Source organism: Solenopsis invicta, chromosome 3 (assembly GCF_016802725.1).
Source record: "Solenopsis invicta isolate M01_SB chromosome 3, UNIL_Sinv_3.0, whole genome shotgun sequence".
Classification (NCBI taxonomy): Eukaryota; Metazoa; Arthropoda; class Insecta; order Hymenoptera; family Formicidae; genus Solenopsis; species Solenopsis invicta.
In genome coordinates, this window is record NC_052666.1 from 5,799,333 (window position 1) to 5,822,492 (window position 23,160).

At 39.7% G+C, this 23,160-nt stretch overlaps 4 protein-coding genes across 4 annotated transcripts; all 4 read left to right on the forward strand.

The window, feature by feature from the left end:
* The first annotated feature begins 891 nt into the window (after positions 1-891).
* On the forward strand, positions 892-5,153 carry LOC120357302. The gene is made up of 3 exons (XM_039447464.1): positions 892-2,794; positions 2,971-3,105; positions 3,208-5,153. The coding sequence occupies exons 1-3, from the start codon at positions 892-894 to the stop codon at positions 5,151-5,153; spliced, it is 3,984 nt and encodes a 1,327-aa protein (XP_039303398.1).
* Positions 5,154-6,742: 1,589 nt separating this feature from the next.
* LOC120357303 lies at positions 6,743-11,004 on the forward strand. Its single transcript, XM_039447465.1, has 3 exons — positions 6,743-8,645; positions 8,822-8,956; positions 9,059-11,004. Exons 1-3 carry the CDS (start codon positions 6,743-6,745, stop codon positions 11,002-11,004), a joined length of 3,984 nt encoding a protein of 1,327 aa, XP_039303399.1.
* A 1,589-nt stretch (positions 11,005-12,593) lies between these two features.
* Positions 12,594-16,855, forward strand: LOC120357304. Its single transcript, XM_039447466.1, has 3 exons — positions 12,594-14,496; positions 14,673-14,807; positions 14,910-16,855. The coding sequence occupies exons 1-3, from the start codon at positions 12,594-12,596 to the stop codon at positions 16,853-16,855; spliced, it is 3,984 nt and encodes a 1,327-aa protein (XP_039303400.1).
* A 1,589-nt stretch (positions 16,856-18,444) lies between these two features.
* LOC120357305 lies at positions 18,445-22,706 on the forward strand. The gene is made up of 3 exons (XM_039447467.1): positions 18,445-20,347; positions 20,524-20,658; positions 20,761-22,706. The coding sequence occupies exons 1-3, from the start codon at positions 18,445-18,447 to the stop codon at positions 22,704-22,706; spliced, it is 3,984 nt and encodes a 1,327-aa protein (XP_039303401.1).
* Positions 22,707-23,160: the final 454 nt, after the last annotated feature.

The window sequence follows — 23,160 nt, forward strand, 5'->3', positions numbered from 1 at the left end:
TATTTCTATTTCTTTTTCTTCTTCCTCTTCTTCTCCTGGGTCCCTTCCTTCCTCTTCTATGACCTCCGAAAAGCCGGCAACGAACGAGATCGAAGTACGAGCTGAAAGTACGAGACGGAGGCGGCAGCCAAGCATCAGGGCGAGTCGTAGCATTCCGTGAGGCATCCTGAGACACACGAGGCACCGAAAAGGCACGTAAATATCGAAAATCGGCAAATCGAAAGGCCGAGAAGAACGAGGCGGACGAGTCCATTACGAGAGAGAGAGGGGGGCAAGCCCATAGCAACAAGTGGGCGAGTCCACTTCATCGAGCGAAAGATTCCATTACGGCGGGCGAGCGAGCCTGTCCGAACAAGTGAGAGAGAGCGATCTTCAACAACGAGCGAATCTTTTCGTGCAAGGCAGGCACGAACGACTACACCCAAACGAGCGAGTCCGTTCGTACCCCGCGGAAGGCGACGGCGACTGCACCAACGAACGAGTACGTTCGCACCAGCGAACGAGAACGACTGCATCCAGCGAGCGAGTACGAGCGTGTCGAGCGACAAGGACGGCTGTACTTACATCGAGACGAGTCGAACGATCGATACCGCGTGGCGGCGAACGAGCGAGATCCATTCCAAGCAATCACCGGAAACGAGACAAGCAAGCTAAGTCACATAAGCATTATAATTTATCGTTGCATAATTTCTTATGTTTATCGTTAAAGAATTTCATATATTTATCGTTACATAATACCGCATATTTATCGTCACATAATTTTGCATAAAATTTTATTTTGTCTGTACGTCACGAAAGAAATAGATAAAAATGAGTAATCTAACGCAATTAAAACAAAGGAAAAGAATAACGAAGGCGGGCATTACTCGAATCGAAACTTTTATGAGAGAAATGAATATTAATACTGTAGATATCGAAGCATTAAATATTAGATTAAATAAACTAGATGAACACCATCGAACATTAACTGACACATTAATAGAAATAGCAGCAATTGATGAGGAAATTTCAGATGAACAAGTTGATGCCGAAATGTCTGTTTGTGAAGACAAATATATAGAATTAAAGGTATTAGGCGATCGAGTGATGAAAGATCGAGTAAGGCCGGCCGGCGTTAGTAATCACATTGAACAAGCAACGGTATCAGTGAATCCTCCTTCAAATAGAGTAAATGACAATTTCGTAAGACTGCCAAAAATCGACTTACCGACTTTCTCGGGCTCATATGAAGATTGGCATCCATATTTTGATACATTCAATTCTTTAATACACTCTAACGCTTCGTTGAGAAATATACAAAAGTTTCATTATTTAAAATCGTCATTGAAGGGAGATGCAGCTGAGACTATTGCTTCGATCGAAATATCTGATGTTAATTACAATGACGCATGGTCTCGTTTGAGAGAAAGATATGAAAACGAGCGAATAGCTGTACAAAATCACATTAAATCTATTTTCGAATTACCGGTCTTAAGACGTAAAAATGGCAACGTGTTGCGACATATTTTAGACGGGTTATTAAAACATACTAGAGCGCTGCGGGCACTGGGGCGTCCGACAGACCAGTGGGATGATATTTTAATTCATATCGTAACAAGTAAACTAGACTTCATTACTATTAAAGAATGGGAAAATACATTGCAACCCAGAGAATTACCAACAATACAAGAGTTCATTGAATTTTTAACCAAAAGGTGTCAAACTTTAGAGGCTGTTGCAAGAAGAACTTTCTTAGGAAATCAAAACGTGAACTTAAAGCAAAATTCTAACGTTAAGGTGATAGCATCCCACGCGGCTGTGAGTGACGTTAAGTGCGCGCAGTGCAAGGGTGATCATCAAATCTACCATTGCCAAATATTTAAGGAACTTCCTATCGCAGAAAGATTAAATAAAGTAAAGTCCCTGAAGCTGTGTCTGAACTGTCTTAGAAGTAAGCACATGATCAAAGACTGCACGGCCAGTCATTACAGAATATGCTCAAAAAAACATAGTACGCTGTTGCACGAAGATCGTGGCCCCGCACGAGAAAATAGAAACGAAGCGGGTAATAAGGAAACAAAAACAGAATCAGATTCTAATAAACCAAGTAGTTCAGTATGTGCATCATCGCATTCGAGAAAATGCAAGGGTGAATCGCTATTGTCTACCGCGATAATAAAGGTAAAAAATAACGGGGGAAATTATATTGAAGGAAGGGCACTGTTAGACAGTGGTTCACAATCGAATTTTATAACGCGAGAATTTTTTAAACGGTTAAATTTAAAGTCAACGGACGATAAGGTCAAAATAAACGGAGTTAATGAAGGCGTTTCTAGCGCAACAAAATCGGTAAATATAAAAATAGCGTCACGTTTCGGTACATTTGGAACGGAACTGGAGTGCATAATCTTAAAGCAAATCACACCAATGTTACCGACAAGCGAGTGTGATACGATTAAATTAAGCATACCGGAAAATATTCGATTAGCGGATCCGAGTTTCCATGTGACGGGCCAAATAGATATTTTAATAGGTACGGATATATTTTGGGATTTATTCTGCATAGGCCAAATAAAATTAGGAAAAAATATGCCCACGCTACAAAAATCATTATTCGGTTGGGTAGTGGCAGGGCCTACGCAAATAAATAATATAAGGAAATCGAGACAAATCAATTGCAACCTAAGCACAATAGATCAAATCAACGAAACAATACACAAATTTTGGGAAGTAGAAGCTTATGAATCGAATGACAAAACGTGCCTAGATCAGGAAGAGAAATATTGCGAAAACTTTTTTAAAGAAACATACTCTCGTAAATCGGGGGGAAAATTTGTTGTTAAACTACCGATAAAAAAGAAAATACTAGCCTCACTAAACGATTCTAGGGAAATCGCGTTGAAAAGATTTTTATCTTTAGAAAAAAGATTTGCAAGAGATCAAATTTTAAAAAAAAATATGTGAACTTTATGAAGGAATATTTATCACTAGGTCACATGAGGCGTAAATCGACAACTAAAGAAGGGGCAATACAAGTGTTCTTACCGCATCACGCAGTATTCAAAGAAAGCAGCACCACTACGAAAACAAGGGTAGTTTTTGATGCCTCGAGCAAAGGGGCGAGGGGTAAATCGTTAAACGACGCATTATGCAAGGGTCCGGTCTTACAGCTAGACTTATTTTCACTAATAATAAGATTCAGGAAATTTAAATACGTTTTAAGTGCAGATATATCTAAGATGTATAGACAAATATTTGTACACGAAGATCAAACCGCGTTGCAATCAATTTTGTGGCGGGAGGATCCGACAACGGATATCGAAGAATATGAGCTACTAACAATAACTTACGGTACAAAACCGGCATCCTTCCTAGCAGTAAGGTGTTTGCACCAATTAGCGGAATTAGAGAAAGAAAAATTTCCCAAAGCAGCAGAAGTAGTTTTAAAAGATTTCTACATGGACGATCTGTTAACAGGGGGAAACTCTATCGAAGAAGTTAAAGAATTAAAAAATCAATTAATAGGGTTACTAGCTAAGGGCGGATTCGAGTTACACAAATGGAACACAAACGTAGTTGATACAAAAGAAAAAGATCCGAATAAAAACAAGTCAGTAAACCTTCATAAATTAGAGGAATCAAAATTGTTAGGGATACGGTGGAACCCTTCGAGCGATGCATTCCACTACGAGGTGGAGTCGAGAGACGAAAAGCGTACAACAAAGCGAACTATGTTGTCACAAATCTGCAAATTGTTTGACCCATTGGGCTTAGTAGGGCCTATTATAACACTAGCGAAAATATTGATGCAAAAATTGTGGAGTCTTGGCCTAGATTGGGACGAGTCAGTTCCTATGAGCATATATAAAGAGTGGCATCAGCTAAAATCGCAATTGAATCTATTAAACAGATTGAAAATTCCTAGAGCAATAATGACTGGTAATACAGGCACAAGGATACAGCTACATGGATTTTGCGATGCGAGCGAAAAGGCATACGGAGCCTGCGTATACATAAGAGAGCAAATAGCGTCAGACAAAATAGGGATTGCTTTAGTATGTTCAAAATCTAGGGTAGCACCCATGAAAACTTTATCGTTGCCGCGACTAGAGTTGTGCGGAGCGGTATTGTTGGCAAATTTAATGAAACGCGTGTTGGACAGTTTAAACATAAAAATAAGCCAAAGATATTTCTGGTGCGATTCCAAAATTGTTATAACGTGGATAAGGTCGTCATCCCGAAAATGGCAGACCTTCGTAGCAAACCGAGCGAGCGAAATTCAAAGCATTTCTTCTCCTTCCGAATGGCATCATATAAAATCGAAAGAAAATCCCGCGGATTTAATTTCAAGAGGAGAAACCTCCGAACATTTAATAAATACAAAGTTGTGGTGGCAAGGGCCTACATGGCTACAAGCTAACGAGGAAACGTGGCCGATGGAAGGTGAGGAATTGCTTTTGACAAACGCACCAGAAATGAGAAAACAAGCTGTGATTGCAATAACAACCAAAGAAGAACCAGTATTAGATTACAATAGACACTCCACATTAGTTAAGTTAATAAATATCGTTGCTTATATGTTAAGATTTATAGAGAATACAAAATGCAAAAATGAAAACAAAGAAGCTAAGTTAGGTAAAATAACGTTACAAGAAAAACGCAAGGCAAAATTAAAGTTAATTAAACTTATACAAACCGAGGAATATAATGAAGAATTAAATGCGTTACAGGCTAAAAATAAAGTATCGTTGAAGTCGAAATTAAAAACTCTCCATCCGTTCCTGGACGATGAAGGCGTCATACGGGTCGGAGGAAGGCTTCAGCAAGCGTCACTGCCGGAAAGAACAAAACATCCTATCGTCATCCCAGCAGCACATCGCTTCACCACTCTAGTGATAAATCATTATCATGAGAAACTGCTCCATGCAGGTGCGCAGACCACGCTGTATGCTATTCGAGAAGAATTTTGGCCAATTCAAGCGAGGAATAAAATAAAGAAGATAATTCGACAGTGCGTCAAATGTCGCAAGGCCAACCCAATGGTCGGTTGGCAGTTAATGGGACAGTTACCCTCCGTGAGAGTGAATGTTGGCAGACCATTTTTGAGCAGCGGAGTAGACTACTGCGGGCCGTTCCAGGTGAGAGATAGTCACAGTGCGTACCGAAAAGGGTAACTACAAAAGAGCAATTGCAAGCATTGCACCCTTACTAGATTAACATCAGTATTCAATCATATTAAATTTCCTTGCCTTTTTTGTTTGTTTATTGTTTTGTACTTATATTATTGAAAATATAGGTATATTTGTCAAGGCGGGCGGCGTGTCCGAATAGTCATTTAGTGTTACATTACTTTAAATAGTCGCGCTGTCGCGTTAGGCGACATCGTTAGTTAAGAGCGAGCGGAAAGGCGCTGTATACGCTAGCGAGCGCGGATCGCGAGAGCTCCCGCCAAGAGAGTCACTTGTAAATCAATCGTCACTCAACAAAGTTAACTCGTGTACCTGAGAAAATGTGTCTCACGCTCAATCAACCAACCCAGTTAAATTAAAGAAAACACCAACAGTTCCTTAAAATTCTTTTTCTCCTTGGTATAATCTTCTCTTCCTATTTTTTCTTTCTTCCATTTCTTGTATATCCTCTTTACTTCTCTCTTTTTTCTTGTGCAGCTTCTATCCCACCAATCCTTGTCTCCAAGCTCCACCTTTTTCCTCTTTCTTATTTTTTTCTTTATCATGGTCTTGTGCACTATCCTCTTTATCTTATCCCATTTTTCCTCAATCGTATCGTCCTCCTTTTCTTCCAACTCTTTCGCTTTACACAGTTCCTCTGTTATTTCTGCATATACCTCTCTTGCTTCTTCGTCCCATACTATTATTTCTATTTCTTTTTCTTCTTCCTCTTCTTCTCCTGGGTCCCTTCCTTCCTCTTCTATGACCTCCGAAAAGCCGGCAACGAACGAGATCGAAGTACGAGCTGAAAGTACGAGACGGAGGCGGCAGCCAAGCATCAGGGCGAGTCGTAGCATTCCGTGAGGCATCCTGAGACACACGAGGCACCGAAAAGGCACGTAAATATCGAAAATCGGCAAATCGAAAGGCCGAGAAGAACGAGGCGGACGAGTCCATTACGAGAGAGAGAGGGGGGCAAGCCCATAGCAACAAGTGGGCGAGTCCACTTCATCGAGCGAAAGATTCCATTACGGCGGGCGAGCGAGCCTGTCCGAACAAGTGAGAGAGAGCGATCTTCAACAACGAGCGAATCTTTTCGTGCAAGGCAGGCACGAACGACTACACCCAAACGAGCGAGTCCGTTCGTACCCCGCGGAAGGCGACGGCGACTGCACCAACGAACGAGTACGTTCGCACCAGCGAACGAGAACGACTGCATCCAGCGAGCGAGTACGAGCGTGTCGAGCGACAAGGACGGCTGTACTTACATCGAGACGAGTCGAACGATCGATACCGCGTGGCGGCGAACGAGCGAGATCCATTCCAAGCAATCACCGGAAACGAGACAAGCAAGCTAAGTCACATAAGCATTATAATTTATCGTTGCATAATTTCTTATGTTTATCGTTAAAGAATTTCATATATTTATCGTTACATAATACCGCATATTTATCGTCACATAATTTTGCATAAAATTTTATTTTGTCTGTACGTCACGAAAGAAATAGATAAAAATGAGTAATCTAACGCAATTAAAACAAAGGAAAAGAATAACGAAGGCGGGCATTACTCGAATCGAAACTTTTATGAGAGAAATGAATATTAATACTGTAGATATCGAAGCATTAAATATTAGATTAAATAAACTAGATGAACACCATCGAACATTAACTGACACATTAATAGAAATAGCAGCAATTGATGAGGAAATTTCAGATGAACAAGTTGATGCCGAAATGTCTGTTTGTGAAGACAAATATATAGAATTAAAGGTATTAGGCGATCGAGTGATGAAAGATCGAGTAAGGCCGGCCGGCGTTAGTAATCACATTGAACAAGCAACGGTATCAGTGAATCCTCCTTCAAATAGAGTAAATGACAATTTCGTAAGACTGCCAAAAATCGACTTACCGACTTTCTCGGGCTCATATGAAGATTGGCATCCATATTTTGATACATTCAATTCTTTAATACACTCTAACGCTTCGTTGAGAAATATACAAAAGTTTCATTATTTAAAATCGTCATTGAAGGGAGATGCAGCTGAGACTATTGCTTCGATCGAAATATCTGATGTTAATTACAATGACGCATGGTCTCGTTTGAGAGAAAGATATGAAAACGAGCGAATAGCTGTACAAAATCACATTAAATCTATTTTCGAATTACCGGTCTTAAGACGTGAAAATGGCAACGTGTTGCGAAATATTTTAGACGGGTTATTAAAACATACTAGAGCGCTGCGGGCACTGGGGCGTCCGACAGACCAGTGGGATGATATTTTAATTCATATCGTAACAAGTAAACTAGACTTCATTACTATTAAAGAATGGGAAAATACATTGCAACCCAGAGAATTACCAACAATACAAGAGTTCATTGAATTTTTAACCAAAAGGTGTCAAACTTTAGAGGCTGTTGCAAGAAGAACTTTCTTAGGAAATCAAAACGTGAACTTAAAGCAAAATTCTAACGTTAAGGTGATAGCATCCCACGCGGCTGTGAGTGACGTTAAGTGCGCGCAGTGCAAGGGTGATCATCAAATCTACCATTGCCAAATATTTAAGGAACTTCCTATCGCAGAAAGATTAAATAAAGTAAAGTCCCTGAAGCTGTGTCTGAACTGTCTTAGAAGTAAGCACATGATCAAAGACTGCACGGCCAGTCATTACAGAATATGCTCAAAAAAACATAGTACGCTGTTGCACGAAGATCGTGGCCCCGCACGAGAAAATAGAAACGAAGCGGGTAATAAGGAAACAAAAACAGAATCAGATTCTAATAAACCAAGTAGTTCAGTATGTGCATCATCGCATTCGAGAAAATGCAAGGGTGAATCGCTATTGTCTACCGCGATAATAAAGGTAAAAAATAACGGGGGAAATTATATTGAAGGAAGGGCACTGTTAGACAGTGGTTCACAATCGAATTTTATAACGCGAGAATTTTTTAAACGGTTAAATTTAAAGTCAACGGACGATAAGGTCAAAATAAACGGAGTTAATGAAGGCGTTTCTAGCGCAACAAAATCGGTAAATATAAAAATAGCGTCACGTTTCGGTACATTTGGAACGGAACTGGAGTGCATAATCTTAAAGCAAATCACACCAATGTTACCGACAAGCGAGTGTGATACGATTAAATTAAGCATACCGGAAAATATTCGATTAGCGGATCCGAGTTTCCATGTGACGGGCCAAATAGATATTTTAATAGGTACGGATATATTTTGGGATTTATTCTGCATAGGCCAAATAAAATTAGGAAAAAATATGCCCACGCTACAAAAATCATTATTCGGTTGGGTAGTGGCAGGGCCTACGCAAATAAATAATATAAGGAAATCGAGACAAATCAATTGCAACCTAAGCACAATAGATCAAATCAACGAAACAATACACAAATTTTGGGAAGTAGAAGCTTATGAATCGAATGACAAAACGTGCCTAGATCAGGAAGAGAAATATTGCGAAAACTTTTTTAAAGAAACATACTCTCGTAAATCGGGGGGAAAATTTGTTGTTAAACTACCGATAAAAAAGAAAATACTAGCCTCACTAAACGATTCTAGGGAAATCGCGTTGAAAAGATTTTTATCTTTAGAAAAAAGATTTGCAAGAGATCAAATTTTAAAAAAAAATATGTGAACTTTATGAAGGAATATTTATCACTAGGTCACATGAGGCGTAAATCGACAACTAAAGAAGGGGCAATACAAGTGTTCTTACCGCATCACGCAGTATTCAAAGAAAGCAGCACCACTACGAAAACAAGGGTAGTTTTTGATGCCTCGAGCAAAGGGGCGAGGGGTAAATCGTTAAACGACGCATTATGCAAGGGTCCGGTCTTACAGCTAGACTTATTTTCACTAATAATAAGATTCAGGAAATTTAAATACGTTTTAAGTGCAGATATATCTAAGATGTATAGACAAATATTTGTACACGAAGATCAAACCGCGTTGCAATCAATTTTGTGGCGGGAGGATCCGACAACGGATATCGAAGAATATGAGCTACTAACAATAACTTACGGTACAAAACCGGCATCCTTCCTAGCAGTAAGGTGTTTGCACCAATTAGCGGAATTAGAGAAAGAAAAATTTCCCAAAGCAGCAGAAGTAGTTTTAAAAGATTTCTACATGGACGATCTGTTAACAGGGGGAAACTCTATCGAAGAAGTTAAAGAATTAAAAAATCAATTAATAGGGTTACTAGCTAAGGGCGGATTCGAGTTACACAAATGGAACACAAACGTAGTTGATACAAAAGAAAAAGATCCGAATAAAAACAAGTCAGTAAACCTTCATAAATTAGAGGAATCAAAATTGTTAGGGATACGGTGGAACCCTTCGAGCGATGCATTCCACTACGAGGTGGAGTCGAGAGACGAAAAGCGTACAACAAAGCGAACTATGTTGTCACAAATCTGCAAATTGTTTGACCCATTGGGCTTAGTAGGGCCTATTATAACACTAGCGAAAATATTGATGCAAAAATTGTGGAGTCTTGGCCTAGATTGGGACGAGTCAGTTCCTATGAGCATATATAAAGAGTGGCATCAGCTAAAATCGCAATTGAATCTATTAAACAGATTGAAAATTCCTAGAGCAATAATGACTGGTAATACAGGCACAAGGATACAGCTACATGGATTTTGCGATGCGAGCGAAAAGGCATACGGAGCCTGCGTATACATAAGAGAGCAAATAGCGTCAGACAAAATAGGGATTGCTTTAGTATGTTCAAAATCTAGGGTAGCACCCATGAAAACTTTATCGTTGCCGCGACTAGAGTTGTGCGGAGCGGTATTGTTGGCAAATTTAATGAAACGCGTGTTGGACAGTTTAAACATAAAAATAAGCCAAAGATATTTCTGGTGCGATTCCAAAATTGTTATAACGTGGATAAGGTCGTCATCCCGAAAATGGCAGACCTTCGTAGCAAACCGAGCGAGCGAAATTCAAAGCATTTCTTCTCCTTCCGAATGGCATCATATAAAATCGAAAGAAAATCCCGCGGATTTAATTTCAAGAGGAGAAACCTCCGAACATTTAATAAATACAAAGTTGTGGTGGCAAGGGCCTACATGGCTACAAGCTAACGAGGAAACGTGGCCGATGGAAGGTGAGGAATTGCTTTTGACAAACGCACCAGAAATGAGAAAACAAGCTGTGATTGCAATAACAACCAAAGAAGAACCAGTATTAGATTACAATAGACACTCCACATTAGTTAAGTTAATAAATATCGTTGCTTATATGTTAAGATTTATAGAGAATACAAAATGCAAAAATGAAAACAAAGAAGCTAAGTTAGGTAAAATAACGTTACAAGAAAAACGCAAGGCAAAATTAAAGTTAATTAAACTTATACAAACCGAGGAATATAATGAAGAATTAAATGCGTTACAGGCTAAAAATAAAGTATCGTTGAAGTCGAAATTAAAAACTCTCCATCCGTTCCTGGACGATGAAGGCGTCATACGGGTCGGAGGAAGGCTTCAGCAAGCGTCACTGCCGGAAAGAACAAAACATCCTATCGTCATCCCAGCAGCACATCGCTTCACCACTCTAGTGATAAATCATTATCATGAGAAACTGCTCCATGCAGGTGCGCAGACCACGCTGTATGCTATTCGAGAAGAATTTTGGCCAATTCAAGCGAGGAATAAAATAAAGAAGATAATTCGACAGTGCGTCAAATGTCGCAAGGCCAACCCAATGGTCGGTTGGCAGTTAATGGGACAGTTACCCTCCGTGAGAGTGAATGTTGGCAGACCATTTTTGAGCAGCGGAGTAGACTACTGCGGGCCGTTCCAGGTGAGAGATAGTCACAGTGCGTACCGAAAAGGGTAACTACAAAAGAGCAATTGCAAGCATTGCACCCTTACTAGATTAACATCAGTATTCAATCATATTAAATTTCCTTGCCTTTTTTGTTTGTTTATTGTTTTGTACTTATATTATTGAAAATATAGGTATATTTGTCAAGGCGGGCGGCGTGTCCGAATAGTCATTTAGTGTTACATTACTTTAAATAGTCGCGCTGTCGCGTTAGGCGACATCGTTAGTTAAGAGCGAGCGGAAAGGCGCTGTATACGCTAGCGAGCGCGGATCGCGAGAGCTCCCGCCAAGAGAGTCACTTGTAAATCAATCGTCACTCAACAAAGTTAACTCGTGTACCTGAGAAAATGTGTCTCACGCTCAATCAACCAACCCAGTTAAATTAAAGAAAACACCAACAGTTCCTTAAAATTCTTTTTCTCCTTGGTATAATCTTCTCTTCCTATTTTTTCTTTCTTCCATTTCTTGTATATCCTCTTTACTTCTCTCTTTTTTCTTGTGCAGCTTCTATCCCACCAATCCTTGTCTCCAAGCTCCACCTTTTTCCTCTTTCTTATTTTTTTCTTTATCATGGTCTTGTGCACTATCCTCTTTATCTTATCCCATTTTTCCTCAATCGTATCGTCCTCCTTTTCTTCCAACTCTTTCGCTTTACACAGTTCCTCTGTTATTTCTGCATATACCTCTCTTGCTTCTTCGTCCCATACTATTATTTCTATTTCTTTTTCTTCTTCCTCTTCTTCTCCTGGGTCCCTTCCTTCCTCTTCTATGACCTCCGAAAAGCCGGCAACGAACGAGATCGAAGTACGAGCTGAAAGTACGAGACGGAGGCGGCAGCCAAGCATCAGGGCGAGTCGTAGCATTCCGTGAGGCATCCTGAGACACACGAGGCACCGAAAAGGCACGTAAATATCGAAAATCGGCAAATCGAAAGGCCGAGAAGAACGAGGCGGACGAGTCCATTACGAGAGAGAGAGGGGGGCAAGCCCATAGCAACAAGTGGGCGAGTCCACTTCATCGAGCGAAAGATTCCATTACGGCGGGCGAGCGAGCCTGTCCGAACAAGTGAGAGAGAGCGATCTTCAACAACGAGCGAATCTTTTCGTGCAAGGCAGGCACGAACGACTACACCCAAACGAGCGAGTCCGTTCGTACCCCGCGGAAGGCGACGGCGACTGCACCAACGAACGAGTACGTTCGCACCAGCGAACGAGAACGACTGCATCCAGCGAGCGAGTACGAGCGTGTCGAGCGACAAGGACGGCTGTACTTACATCGAGACGAGTCGAACGATCGATACCGCGTGGCGGCGAACGAGCGAGATCCATTCCAAGCAATCACCGGAAACGAGACAAGCAAGCTAAGTCACATAAGCATTATAATTTATCGTTGCATAATTTCTTATGTTTATCGTTAAAGAATTTCATATATTTATCGTTACATAATACCGCATATTTATCGTCACATAATTTTGCATAAAATTTTATTTTGTCTGTACGTCACGAAAGAAATAGATAAAAATGAGTAATCTAACGCAATTAAAACAAAGGAAAAGAATAACGAAGGCGGGCATTACTCGAATCGAAACTTTTATGAGAGAAATGAATATTAATACTGTAGATATCGAAGCATTAAATATTAGATTAAATAAACTAGATGAACACCATCGAACATTAACTGACACATTAATAGAAATAGCAGCAATTGATGAGGAAATTTCAGATGAACAAGTTGATGCCGAAATGTCTGTTTGTGAAGACAAATATATAGAATTAAAGGTATTAGGCGATCGAGTGATGAAAGATCGAGTAAGGCCGGCCGGCGTTAGTAATCACATTGAACAAGCAACGGTATCAGTGAATCCTCCTTCAAATAGAGTAAATGACAATTTCGTAAGACTGCCAAAAATCGACTTACCGACTTTCTCGGGCTCATATGAAGATTGGCATCCATATTTTGATACATTCAATTCTTTAATACACTCTAACGCTTCGTTGAGAAATATACAAAAGTTTCATTATTTAAAATCGTCATTGAAGGGAGATGCAGCTGAGACTATTGCTTCGATCGAAATATCTGATGTTAATTACAATGACGCATGGTCTCGTTTGAGAGAAAGATATGAAAACGAGCGAATAGCTGTACAAAATCACATTAAATCTATTTTCGAATTACCGGTCTTAAGACGTGAAAATGGCAACGTGTTGCGAAATATTTTAGACGGGTTATTAAAACATACTAGAGCGCTGCGGGCACTGGGGCGTCCGACAGACCAGTGGGATGATATTTTAATTCATATCGTAACAAGTAAACTAGACTTCATTACTATTAAAGAATGGGAAAATACATTGCAACCCAGAGAATTACCAACAATACAAGAGTTCATTGAATTTTTAACCAAAAGGTGTCAAACTTTAGAGGCTGTTGCAAGAAGAACTTTCTTAGGAAATCAAAACGTGAACTTAAAGCAAAATTCTAACGTTAAGGTGATAGCATCCCACGCGGCTGTGAGTGACGTTAAGTGCGCGCAGTGCAAGGGTGATCATCAAATCTACCATTGCCAAATATTTAAGGAACTTCCTATCGCAGAAAGATTAAATAAAGTAAAGTCCCTGAAGCTGTGTCTGAACTGTCTTAGAAGTAAGCACATGATCAAAGACTGCACGGCCAGTCATTACAGAATATGCTCAAAAAAACATAGTACGCTGTTGCACGAAGATCGTGGCCCCGCACGAGAAAATAGAAACGAAGCGGGTAATAAGGAAACAAAAACAGAATCAGATTCTAATAAACCAAGTAGTTCAGTATGTGCATCATCGCATTCGAGAAAATGCAAGGGTGAATCGCTATTGTCTACCGCGATAATAAAGGTAAAAAATAACGGGGGAAATTATATTGAAGGAAGGGCACTGTTAGACAGTGGTTCACAATCGAATTTTATAACGCGAGAATTTTTTAAACGGTTAAATTTAAAGTCAACGGACGATAAGGTCAAAATAAACGGAGTTAATGAAGGCGTTTCTAGCGCAACAAAATCGGTAAATATAAAAATAGCGTCACGTTTCGGTACATTTGGAACGGAACTGGAGTGCATAATCTTAAAGCAAATCACACCAATGTTACCGACAAGCGAGTGTGATACGATTAAATTAAGCATACCGGAAAATATTCGATTAGCGGATCCGAGTTTCCATGTGACGGGCCAAATAGATATTTTAATAGGTACGGATATATTTTGGGATTTATTCTGCATAGGCCAAATAAAATTAGGAAAAAATATGCCCACGCTACAAAAATCATTATTCGGTTGGGTAGTGGCAGGGCCTACGCAAATAAATAATATAAGGAAATCGAGACAAATCAATTGCAACCTAAGCACAATAGATCAAATCAACGAAACAATACACAAATTTTGGGAAGTAGAAGCTTATGAATCGAATGACAAAACGTGCCTAGATCAGGAAGAGAAATATTGCGAAAACTTTTTTAAAGAAACATACTCTCGTAAATCGGGGGGAAAATTTGTTGTTAAACTACCGATAAAAAAGAAAATACTAGCCTCACTAAACGATTCTAGGGAAATCGCGTTGAAAAGATTTTTATCTTTAGAAAAAAGATTTGCAAGAGATCAAATTTTAAAAAAAAATATGTGAACTTTATGAAGGAATATTTATCACTAGGTCACATGAGGCGTAAATCGACAACTAAAGAAGGGGCAATACAAGTGTTCTTACCGCATCACGCAGTATTCAAAGAAAGCAGCACCACTACGAAAACAAGGGTAGTTTTTGATGCCTCGAGCAAAGGGGCGAGGGGTAAATCGTTAAACGACGCATTATGCAAGGGTCCGGTCTTACAGCTAGACTTATTTTCACTAATAATAAGATTCAGGAAATTTAAATACGTTTTAAGTGCAGATATATCTAAGATGTATAGACAAATATTTGTACACGAAGATCAAACCGCGTTGCAATCAATTTTGTGGCGGGAGGATCCGACAACGGATATCGAAGAATATGAGCTACTAACAATAACTTACGGTACAAAACCGGCATCCTTCCTAGCAGTAAGGTGTTTGCACCAATTAGCGGAATTAGAGAAAGAAAAATTTCCCAAAGCAGCAGAAGTAGTTTTAAAAGATTTCTACATGGACGATCTGTTAACAGGGGGAAACTCTATCGAAGAAGTTAAAGAATTAAAAAATCAATTAATAGGGTTACTAGCTAAGGGCGGATTCGAGTTACACAAATGGAACACAAACGTAGTTGATACAAAAGAAAAAGATCCGAATAAAAACAAGTCAGTAAACCTTCATAAATTAGAGGAATCAAAATTGTTAGGGATACGGTGGAACCCTTCGAGCGATGCATTCCACTACGAGGTGGAGTCGAGAGACGAAAAGCGTACAACAAAGCGAACTATGTTGTCACAAATCTGCAAATTGTTTGACCCATTGGGCTTAGTAGGGCCTATTATAACACTAGCGAAAATATTGATGCAAAAATTGTGGAGTCTTGGCCTAGATTGGGACGAGTCAGTTCCTATGAGCATATATAAAGAGTGGCATCAGCTAAAATCGCAATTGAATCTATTAAACAGATTGAAAATTCCTAGAGCAATAATGACTGGTAATACAGGCACAAGGATACAGCTACATGGATTTTGCGATGCGAGCGAAAAGGCATACGGAGCCTGCGTATACATAAGAGAGCAAATAGCGTCAGACAAAATAGGGATTGCTTTAGTATGTTCAAAATCTAGGGTAGCACCCATGAAAACTTTATCGTTGCCGCGACTAGAGTTGTGCGGAGCGGTATTGTTGGCAAATTTAATGAAACGCGTGTTGGACAGTTTAAACATAAAAATAAGCCAAAGATATTTCTGGTGCGATTCCAAAATTGTTATAACGTGGATAAGGTCGTCATCCCGAAAATGGCAGACCTTCGTAGCAAACCGAGCGAGCGAAATTCAAAGCATTTCTTCTCCTTCCGAATGGCATCATATAAAATCGAAAGAAAATCCCGCGGATTTAATTTCAAGAGGAGAAACCTCCGAACATTTAATAAATACAAAGTTGTGGTGGCAAGGGCCTACATGGCTACAAGCTAACGAGGAAACGTGGCCGATGGAAGGTGAGGAATTGCTTTTGACAAACGCACCAGAAATGAGAAAACAAGCTGTGATTGCAATAACAACCAAAGAAGAACCAGTATTAGATTACAATAGACACTCCACATTAGTTAAGTTAATAAATATCGTTGCTTATATGTTAAGATTTATAGAGAATACAAAATGCAAAAATGAAAACAAAGAAGCTAAGTTAGGTAAAATAACGTTACAAGAAAAACGCAAGGCAAAATTAAAGTTAATTAAACTTATACAAACCGAGGAATATAATGAAGAATTAAATGCGTTACAGGCTAAAAATAAAGTATCGTTGAAGTCGAAATTAAAAACTCTCCATCCGTTCCTGGACGATGAAGGCGTCATACGGGTCGGAGGAAGGCTTCAGCAAGCGTCACTGCCGGAAAGAACAAAACATCCTATCGTCATCCCAGCAGCACATCGCTTCACCACTCTAGTGATAAATCATTATCATGAGAAACTGCTCCATGCAGGTGCGCAGACCACGCTGTATGCTATTCGAGAAGAATTTTGGCCAATTCAAGCGAGGAATAAAATAAAGAAGATAATTCGACAGTGCGTCAAATGTCGCAAGGCCAACCCAATGGTCGGTTGGCAGTTAATGGGACAGTTACCCTCCGTGAGAGTGAATGTTGGCAGACCATTTTTGAGCAGCGGAGTAGACTACTGCGGGCCGTTCCAGGTGAGAGATAGTCACAGTGCGTACCGAAAAGGGTAACTACAAAAGAGCAATTGCAAGCATTGCACCCTTACTAGATTAACATCAGTATTCAATCATATTAAATTTCCTTGCCTTTTTTGTTTGTTTATTGTTTTGTACTTATATTATTGAAAATATAGGTATATTTGTCAAGGCGGGCGGCGTGTCCGAATAGTCATTTAGTGTTACATTACTTTAAATAGTCGCGCTGTCGCGTTAGGCGACATCGTTAGTTAAGAGCGAGCGGAAAGGCGCTGTATACGCTAGCGAGCGCGGATCGCGAGAGCTCCCGCCAAGAGAGTCACTTGTAAATCAATCGTCACTCAACAAAGTTAACTCGTGTACCTGAGAAAATGTGTCTCACGCTCAATCAACCAACCCAGTTAAATTAAAGAAAACACCAACAGTTCCTTAAAATTCTTTTTCTCCTTGGTATAATCTTCTCTTCCTATTTTTTCTTTCTTCCATTTCTTGTATATCCTCTTTACTTCTCTCTTTTTTCTTGTGCAGCTTCTATCCCACCAATCCTTGTCTCCAAGCTCCACCTTTTTCCTCTTTCTTATTTTTTTCTTTATCATGGTCTTGTGCACTATCCTCTTTATCTTATCCCATTTTTCCTCAATCGTATCGTCCTCCTTTTCTTCCAACTCTTTCGCTTTACACAGTTCCTCTGTTATTTCTGCATATACCTCTCTTGCTTCTTCGTCCCATACTATTATTTCTATTTCTTTTTCTTCTTCCTCTTCTTCTCCTGGGTCCCTTCCTTCCTCTTCTATGACCTCCGAAAAGCCGGCAACGAACGAGATCGAAGTACGAGCTGAAAGTACGAGACGGAGGCGGCAGCCAAGCATCAGGGCGAGTCGTAGCATTCCGTGAGGCATCCTGAGACACACGAGGCACCGAAAAGGCACGTAAATATCGAAAATCGGCAAATCGAAAGGCCGAGAAGAACGAGGCGGACGAGTCCATTACGAGAGAGAGAGGGGGGCAAGCCCATAGCAACAAGTGGGCGAGTCCACTTCATCGAGCGAAAGATTCCATTACGGCGGGCGAGCGAGCCTGTCCGAACAAGTGAGAGAGAGCGATCTTCAACAACGAGCGAATCTTTTCGTGCAAGGCAGGCACGAACGACTACACCCAAACGAGCGAGTCCGTTCGTACCCCGCGGAAGGCGACGGCGACTGCACCAACGAACGAGTACGTTCGCACCAGCGAACGAGAACGACTGCATCCAGCGAGCGAGTACGAGCGTGTCGAGCGACAAGGACGGCTGTACTTACATCGAGACGAGTCGAACGATCGATACCGCGTGGCGGCGAACGAGCGAGATCCATTCCAAGCAATCACCGGAAACGAGACAAGCAAGCTAAGTCACATAAGCATTATAATTTATCGTTGCATAATTTCTTATGTTTATCGTTAAAGAATTTCATATATTTATCGTTACATAATACCGCATATTTATCGTCACATAATTTTGCATAAAATTTTATTTTGTCTGTACGTCACGAAAGAAATAGATAAAAATGAGTAATCTAACGCAATTAAAACAAAGGAAAAGAATAACGAAGGCGGGCATTACTCGAATCGAAACTTTTATGAGAGAAATGAATATTAATACTGTAGATATCGAAGCATTAAATATTAGATTAAATAAACTAGATGAACACCATCGAACATTAACTGACACATTAATAGAAATAGCAGCAATTGATGAGGAAATTTCAGATGAACAAGTTGATGCCGAAATGTCTGTTTGTGAAGACAAATATATAGAATTAAAGGTATTAGGCGATCGAGTGATGAAAGATCGAGTAAGGCCGGCCGGCGTTAGTAATCACATTGAACAAGCAACGGTATCAGTGAATCCTCCTTCAAATAGAGTAAATGACAATTTCGTAAGACTGCCAAAAATCGACTTACCGACTTTCTCGGGCTCATATGAAGATTGGCATCCATATTTTGATACATTCAATTCTTTAATACACTCTAACGCTTCGTTGAGAAATATACAAAAGTTTCATTATTTAAAATCGTCATTGAAGGGAGATGCAGCTGAGACTATTGCTTCGATCGAAATATCTGATGTTAATTACAATGACGCATGGTCTCGTTTGAGAGAAAGATATGAAAACGAGCGAATAGCTGTACAAAATCACATTAAATCTATTTTCGAATTACCGGTCTTAAGACGTGAAAATGGCAACGTGTTGCGAAATATTTTAGACGGGTTATTAAAACATACTAGAGCGCTGCGGGCACTGGGGCGTCCGACAGACCAGTGGGATGATATTTTAATTCATATCGTAACAAGTAAACTAGACTTCATTACTATTAAAGAATGGGAAAATACATTGCAACCCAGAGAATTACCAACAATACAAGAGTTCATTGAATTTTTAACCAAAAGGTGTCAAACTTTAGAGGCTGTTGCAAGAAGAACTTTCTTAGGAAATCAAAACGTGAACTTAAAGCAAAATTCTAACGTTAAGGTGATAGCATCCCACGCGGCTGTGAGTGACGTTAAGTGCGCGCAGTGCAAGGGTGATCATCAAATCTACCATTGCCAAATATTTAAGGAACTTCCTATCGCAGAAAGATTAAATAAAGTAAAGTCCCTGAAGCTGTGTCTGAACTGTCTTAGAAGTAAGCACATGATCAAAGACTGCACGGCCAGTCATTACAGAATATGCTCAAAAAAACATAGTACGCTGTTGCACGAAGATCGTGGCCCCGCACGAGAAAATAGAAACGAAGCGGGTAATAAGGAAACAAAAACAGAATCAGATTCTAATAAACCAAGTAGTTCAGTATGTGCATCATCGCATTCGAGAAAATGCAAGGGTGAATCGCTATTGTCTACCGCGATAATAAAGGTAAAAAATAACGGGGGAAATTATATTGAAGGAAGGGCACTGTTAGACAGTGGTTCACAATCGAATTTTATAACGCGAGAATTTTTTAAACGGTTAAATTTAAAGTCAACGGACGATAAGGTCAAAATAAACGGAGTTAATGAAGGCGTTTCTAGCGCAACAAAATCGGTAAATATAAAAATAGCGTCACGTTTCGGTACATTTGGAACGGAACTGGAGTGCATAATCTTAAAGCAAATCACACCAATGTTACCGACAAGCGAGTGTGATACGATTAAATTAAGCATACCGGAAAATATTCGATTAGCGGATCCGAGTTTCCATGTGACGGGCCAAATAGATATTTTAATAGGTACGGATATATTTTGGGATTTATTCTGCATAGGCCAAATAAAATTAGGAAAAAATATGCCCACGCTACAAAAATCATTATTCGGTTGGGTAGTGGCAGGGCCTACGCAAATAAATAATATAAGGAAATCGAGACAAATCAATTGCAACCTAAGCACAATAGATCAAATCAACGAAACAATACACAAATTTTGGGAAGTAGAAGCTTATGAATCGAATGACAAAACGTGCCTAGATCAGGAAGAGAAATATTGCGAAAACTTTTTTAAAGAAACATACTCTCGTAAATCGGGGGGAAAATTTGTTGTTAAACTACCGATAAAAAAGAAAATACTAGCCTCACTAAACGATTCTAGGGAAATCGCGTTGAAAAGATTTTTATCTTTAGAAAAAAGATTTGCAAGAGATCAAATTTTAAAAAAAAATATGTGAACTTTATGAAGGAATATTTATCACTAGGTCACATGAGGCGTAAATCGACAACTAAAGAAGGGGCAATACAAGTGTTCTTACCGCATCACGCAGTATTCAAAGAAAGCAGCACCACTACGAAAACAAGGGTAGTTTTTGATGCCTCGAGCAAAGGGGCGAGGGGTAAATCGTTAAACGACGCATTATGCAAGGGTCCGGTCTTACAGCTAGACTTATTTTCACTAATAATAAGATTCAGGAAATTTAAATACGTTTTAAGTGCAGATATATCTAAGATGTATAGACAAATATTTGTACACGAAGATCAAACCGCGTTGCAATCAATTTTGTGGCGGGAGGATCCGACAACGGATATCGAAGAATATGAGCTACTAACAATAACTTACGGTACAAAACCGGCATCCTTCCTAGCAGTAAGGTGTTTGCACCAATTAGCGGAATTAGAGAAAGAAAAATTTCCCAAAGCAGCAGAAGTAGTTTTAAAAGATTTCTACATGGACGATCTGTTAACAGGGGGAAACTCTATCGAAGAAGTTAAAGAATTAAAAAATCAATTAATAGGGTTACTAGCTAAGGGCGGATTCGAGTTACACAAATGGAACACAAACGTAGTTGATACAAAAGAAAAAGATCCGAATAAAAACAAGTCAGTAAACCTTCATAAATTAGAGGAATCAAAATTGTTAGGGATACGGTGGAACCCTTCGAGCGATGCATTCCACTACGAGGTGGAGTCGAGAGACGAAAAGCGTACAACAAAGCGAACTATGTTGTCACAAATCTGCAAATTGTTTGACCCATTGGGCTTAGTAGGGCCTATTATAACACTAGCGAAAATATTGATGCAAAAATTGTGGAGTCTTGGCCTAGATTGGGACGAGTCAGTTCCTATGAGCATATATAAAGAGTGGCATCAGCTAAAATCGCAATTGAATCTATTAAACAGATTGAAAATTCCTAGAGCAATAATGACTGGTAATACAGGCACAAGGATACAGCTACATGGATTTTGCGATGCGAGCGAAAAGGCATACGGAGCCTGCGTATACATAAGAGAGCAAATAGCGTCAGACAAAATAGGGATTGCTTTAGTATGTTCAAAATCTAGGGTAGCACCCATGAAAACTTTATCGTTGCCGCGACTAGAGTTGTGCGGAGCGGTATTGTTGGCAAATTTAATGAAACGCGTGTTGGACAGTTTAAACATAAAAATAAGCCAAAGATATTTCTGGTGCGATTCCAAAATTGTTATAACGTGGATAAGGTCGTCATCCCGAAAATGGCAGACCTTCGTAGCAAACCGAGCGAGCGAAATTCAAAGCATTTCTTCTCCTTCCGAATGGCATCATATAAAATCGAAAGAAAATCCCGCGGATTTAATTTCAAGAGGAGAAACCTCCGAACATTTAATAAATACAAAGTTGTGGTGGCAAGGGCCTACATGGCTACAAGCTAACGAGGAAACGTGGCCGATGGAAGGTGAGGAATTGCTTTTGACAAACGCACCAGAAATGAGAAAACAAGCTGTGATTGCAATAACAACCAAAGAAGAACCAGTATTAGATTACAATAGACACTCCACATTAGTTAAGTTAATAAATATCGTTGCTTATATGTTAAGATTTATAGAGAATACAAAATGCAAAAATGAAAACAAAGAAGCTAAGTTAGGTAAAATAACGTTACAAGAAAAACGCAAGGCAAAATTAAAGTTAATTAAACTTATACAAACCGAGGAATATAATGAAGAATTAAATGCGTTACAGGCTAAAAATAAAGTATCGTTGAAGTCGAAATTAAAAACTCTCCATCCGTTCCTGGACGATGAAGGCGTCATACGGGTCGGAGGAAGGCTTCAGCAAGCGTCACTGCCGGAAAGAACAAAACATCCTATCGTCATCCCAGCAGCACATCGCTTCACCACTCTAGTGATAAATCATTATCATGAGAAACTGCTCCATGCAGGTGCGCAGACCACGCTGTATGCTATTCGAGAAGAATTTTGGCCAATTCAAGCGAGGAATAAAATAAAGAAGATAATTCGACAGTGCGTCAAATGTCGCAAGGCCAACCCAATGGTCGGTTGGCAGTTAATGGGACAGTTACCCTCCGTGAGAGTGAATGTTGGCAGACCATTTTTGAGCAGCGGAGTAGACTACTGCGGGCCGTTCCAGGTGAGAGATAGTCACAGTGCGTACCGAAAAGGGTAACTACAAAAGAGCAATTGCAAGCATTGCACCCTTACTAGATTAACATCAGTATTCAATCATATTAAATTTCCTTGCCTTTTTTGTTTGTTTATTGTTTTGTACTTATATTATTGAAAATATAGGTATATTTGTCAAGGCGGGCGGCGTGTCCGAATAGTCATTTAGTGTTACATTACTTTAAATAGTCGCGCTGTCGCGTTAGGCGACATCGTTAGTTAAGAGCGAGCGGAAAGGCGCTGTATACGCTAGCGAGCGCGGATCGCGAGAGCTCCCGCCAAGAGAGTCACTTGTAAATCAATCGTCACTCAACAAAGTTAACTCGTGTACCTGAGAAAATGTGTCTCACGCTCAATCAACCAACCCAGTTAAATTAAAGAAAACACCAACAGTTCCTTAAAATTCTTTTTCTCCTTGGTATAATCTTCTCTTCCTATTTTTTCTTTCTTCCATTTCT

Excerpts from the sequence above, each read along its gene's own strand:
- LOC120357305 (XM_039447467.1), top strand. The coding sequence starts at position 18,445 with ATGAATATTAATACTGTAGATATCGAAGCATTAAATATTAGATTAAAT. Across the intron at positions 20,348-20,523 it reads TTTTAAAGAAACATACTCTC|GTCACATGAGGCGTAAATCG; the intron begins GTAAATCGGGGG and ends ATTTATCACTAG. Across the intron at positions 20,659-20,760 it reads CTCGAGCAAAGGGGCGAGGG|ATATATCTAAGATGTATAGA; the intron begins GTAAATCGTTAA and ends TTTTAAGTGCAG.
- LOC120357302 (XM_039447464.1), top strand. The coding sequence starts at position 892 with ATGAATATTAATACTGTAGATATCGAAGCATTAAATATTAGATTAAAT. Across the intron at positions 2,795-2,970 it reads TTTTAAAGAAACATACTCTC|GTCACATGAGGCGTAAATCG; the intron begins GTAAATCGGGGG and ends ATTTATCACTAG. Across the intron at positions 3,106-3,207 it reads CTCGAGCAAAGGGGCGAGGG|ATATATCTAAGATGTATAGA; the intron begins GTAAATCGTTAA and ends TTTTAAGTGCAG.
- LOC120357303 (XM_039447465.1), top strand. The coding sequence starts at position 6,743 with ATGAATATTAATACTGTAGATATCGAAGCATTAAATATTAGATTAAAT. Across the intron at positions 8,646-8,821 it reads TTTTAAAGAAACATACTCTC|GTCACATGAGGCGTAAATCG; the intron begins GTAAATCGGGGG and ends ATTTATCACTAG. Across the intron at positions 8,957-9,058 it reads CTCGAGCAAAGGGGCGAGGG|ATATATCTAAGATGTATAGA; the intron begins GTAAATCGTTAA and ends TTTTAAGTGCAG.
- LOC120357304 (XM_039447466.1), top strand. The coding sequence starts at position 12,594 with ATGAATATTAATACTGTAGATATCGAAGCATTAAATATTAGATTAAAT. Across the intron at positions 14,497-14,672 it reads TTTTAAAGAAACATACTCTC|GTCACATGAGGCGTAAATCG; the intron begins GTAAATCGGGGG and ends ATTTATCACTAG. Across the intron at positions 14,808-14,909 it reads CTCGAGCAAAGGGGCGAGGG|ATATATCTAAGATGTATAGA; the intron begins GTAAATCGTTAA and ends TTTTAAGTGCAG.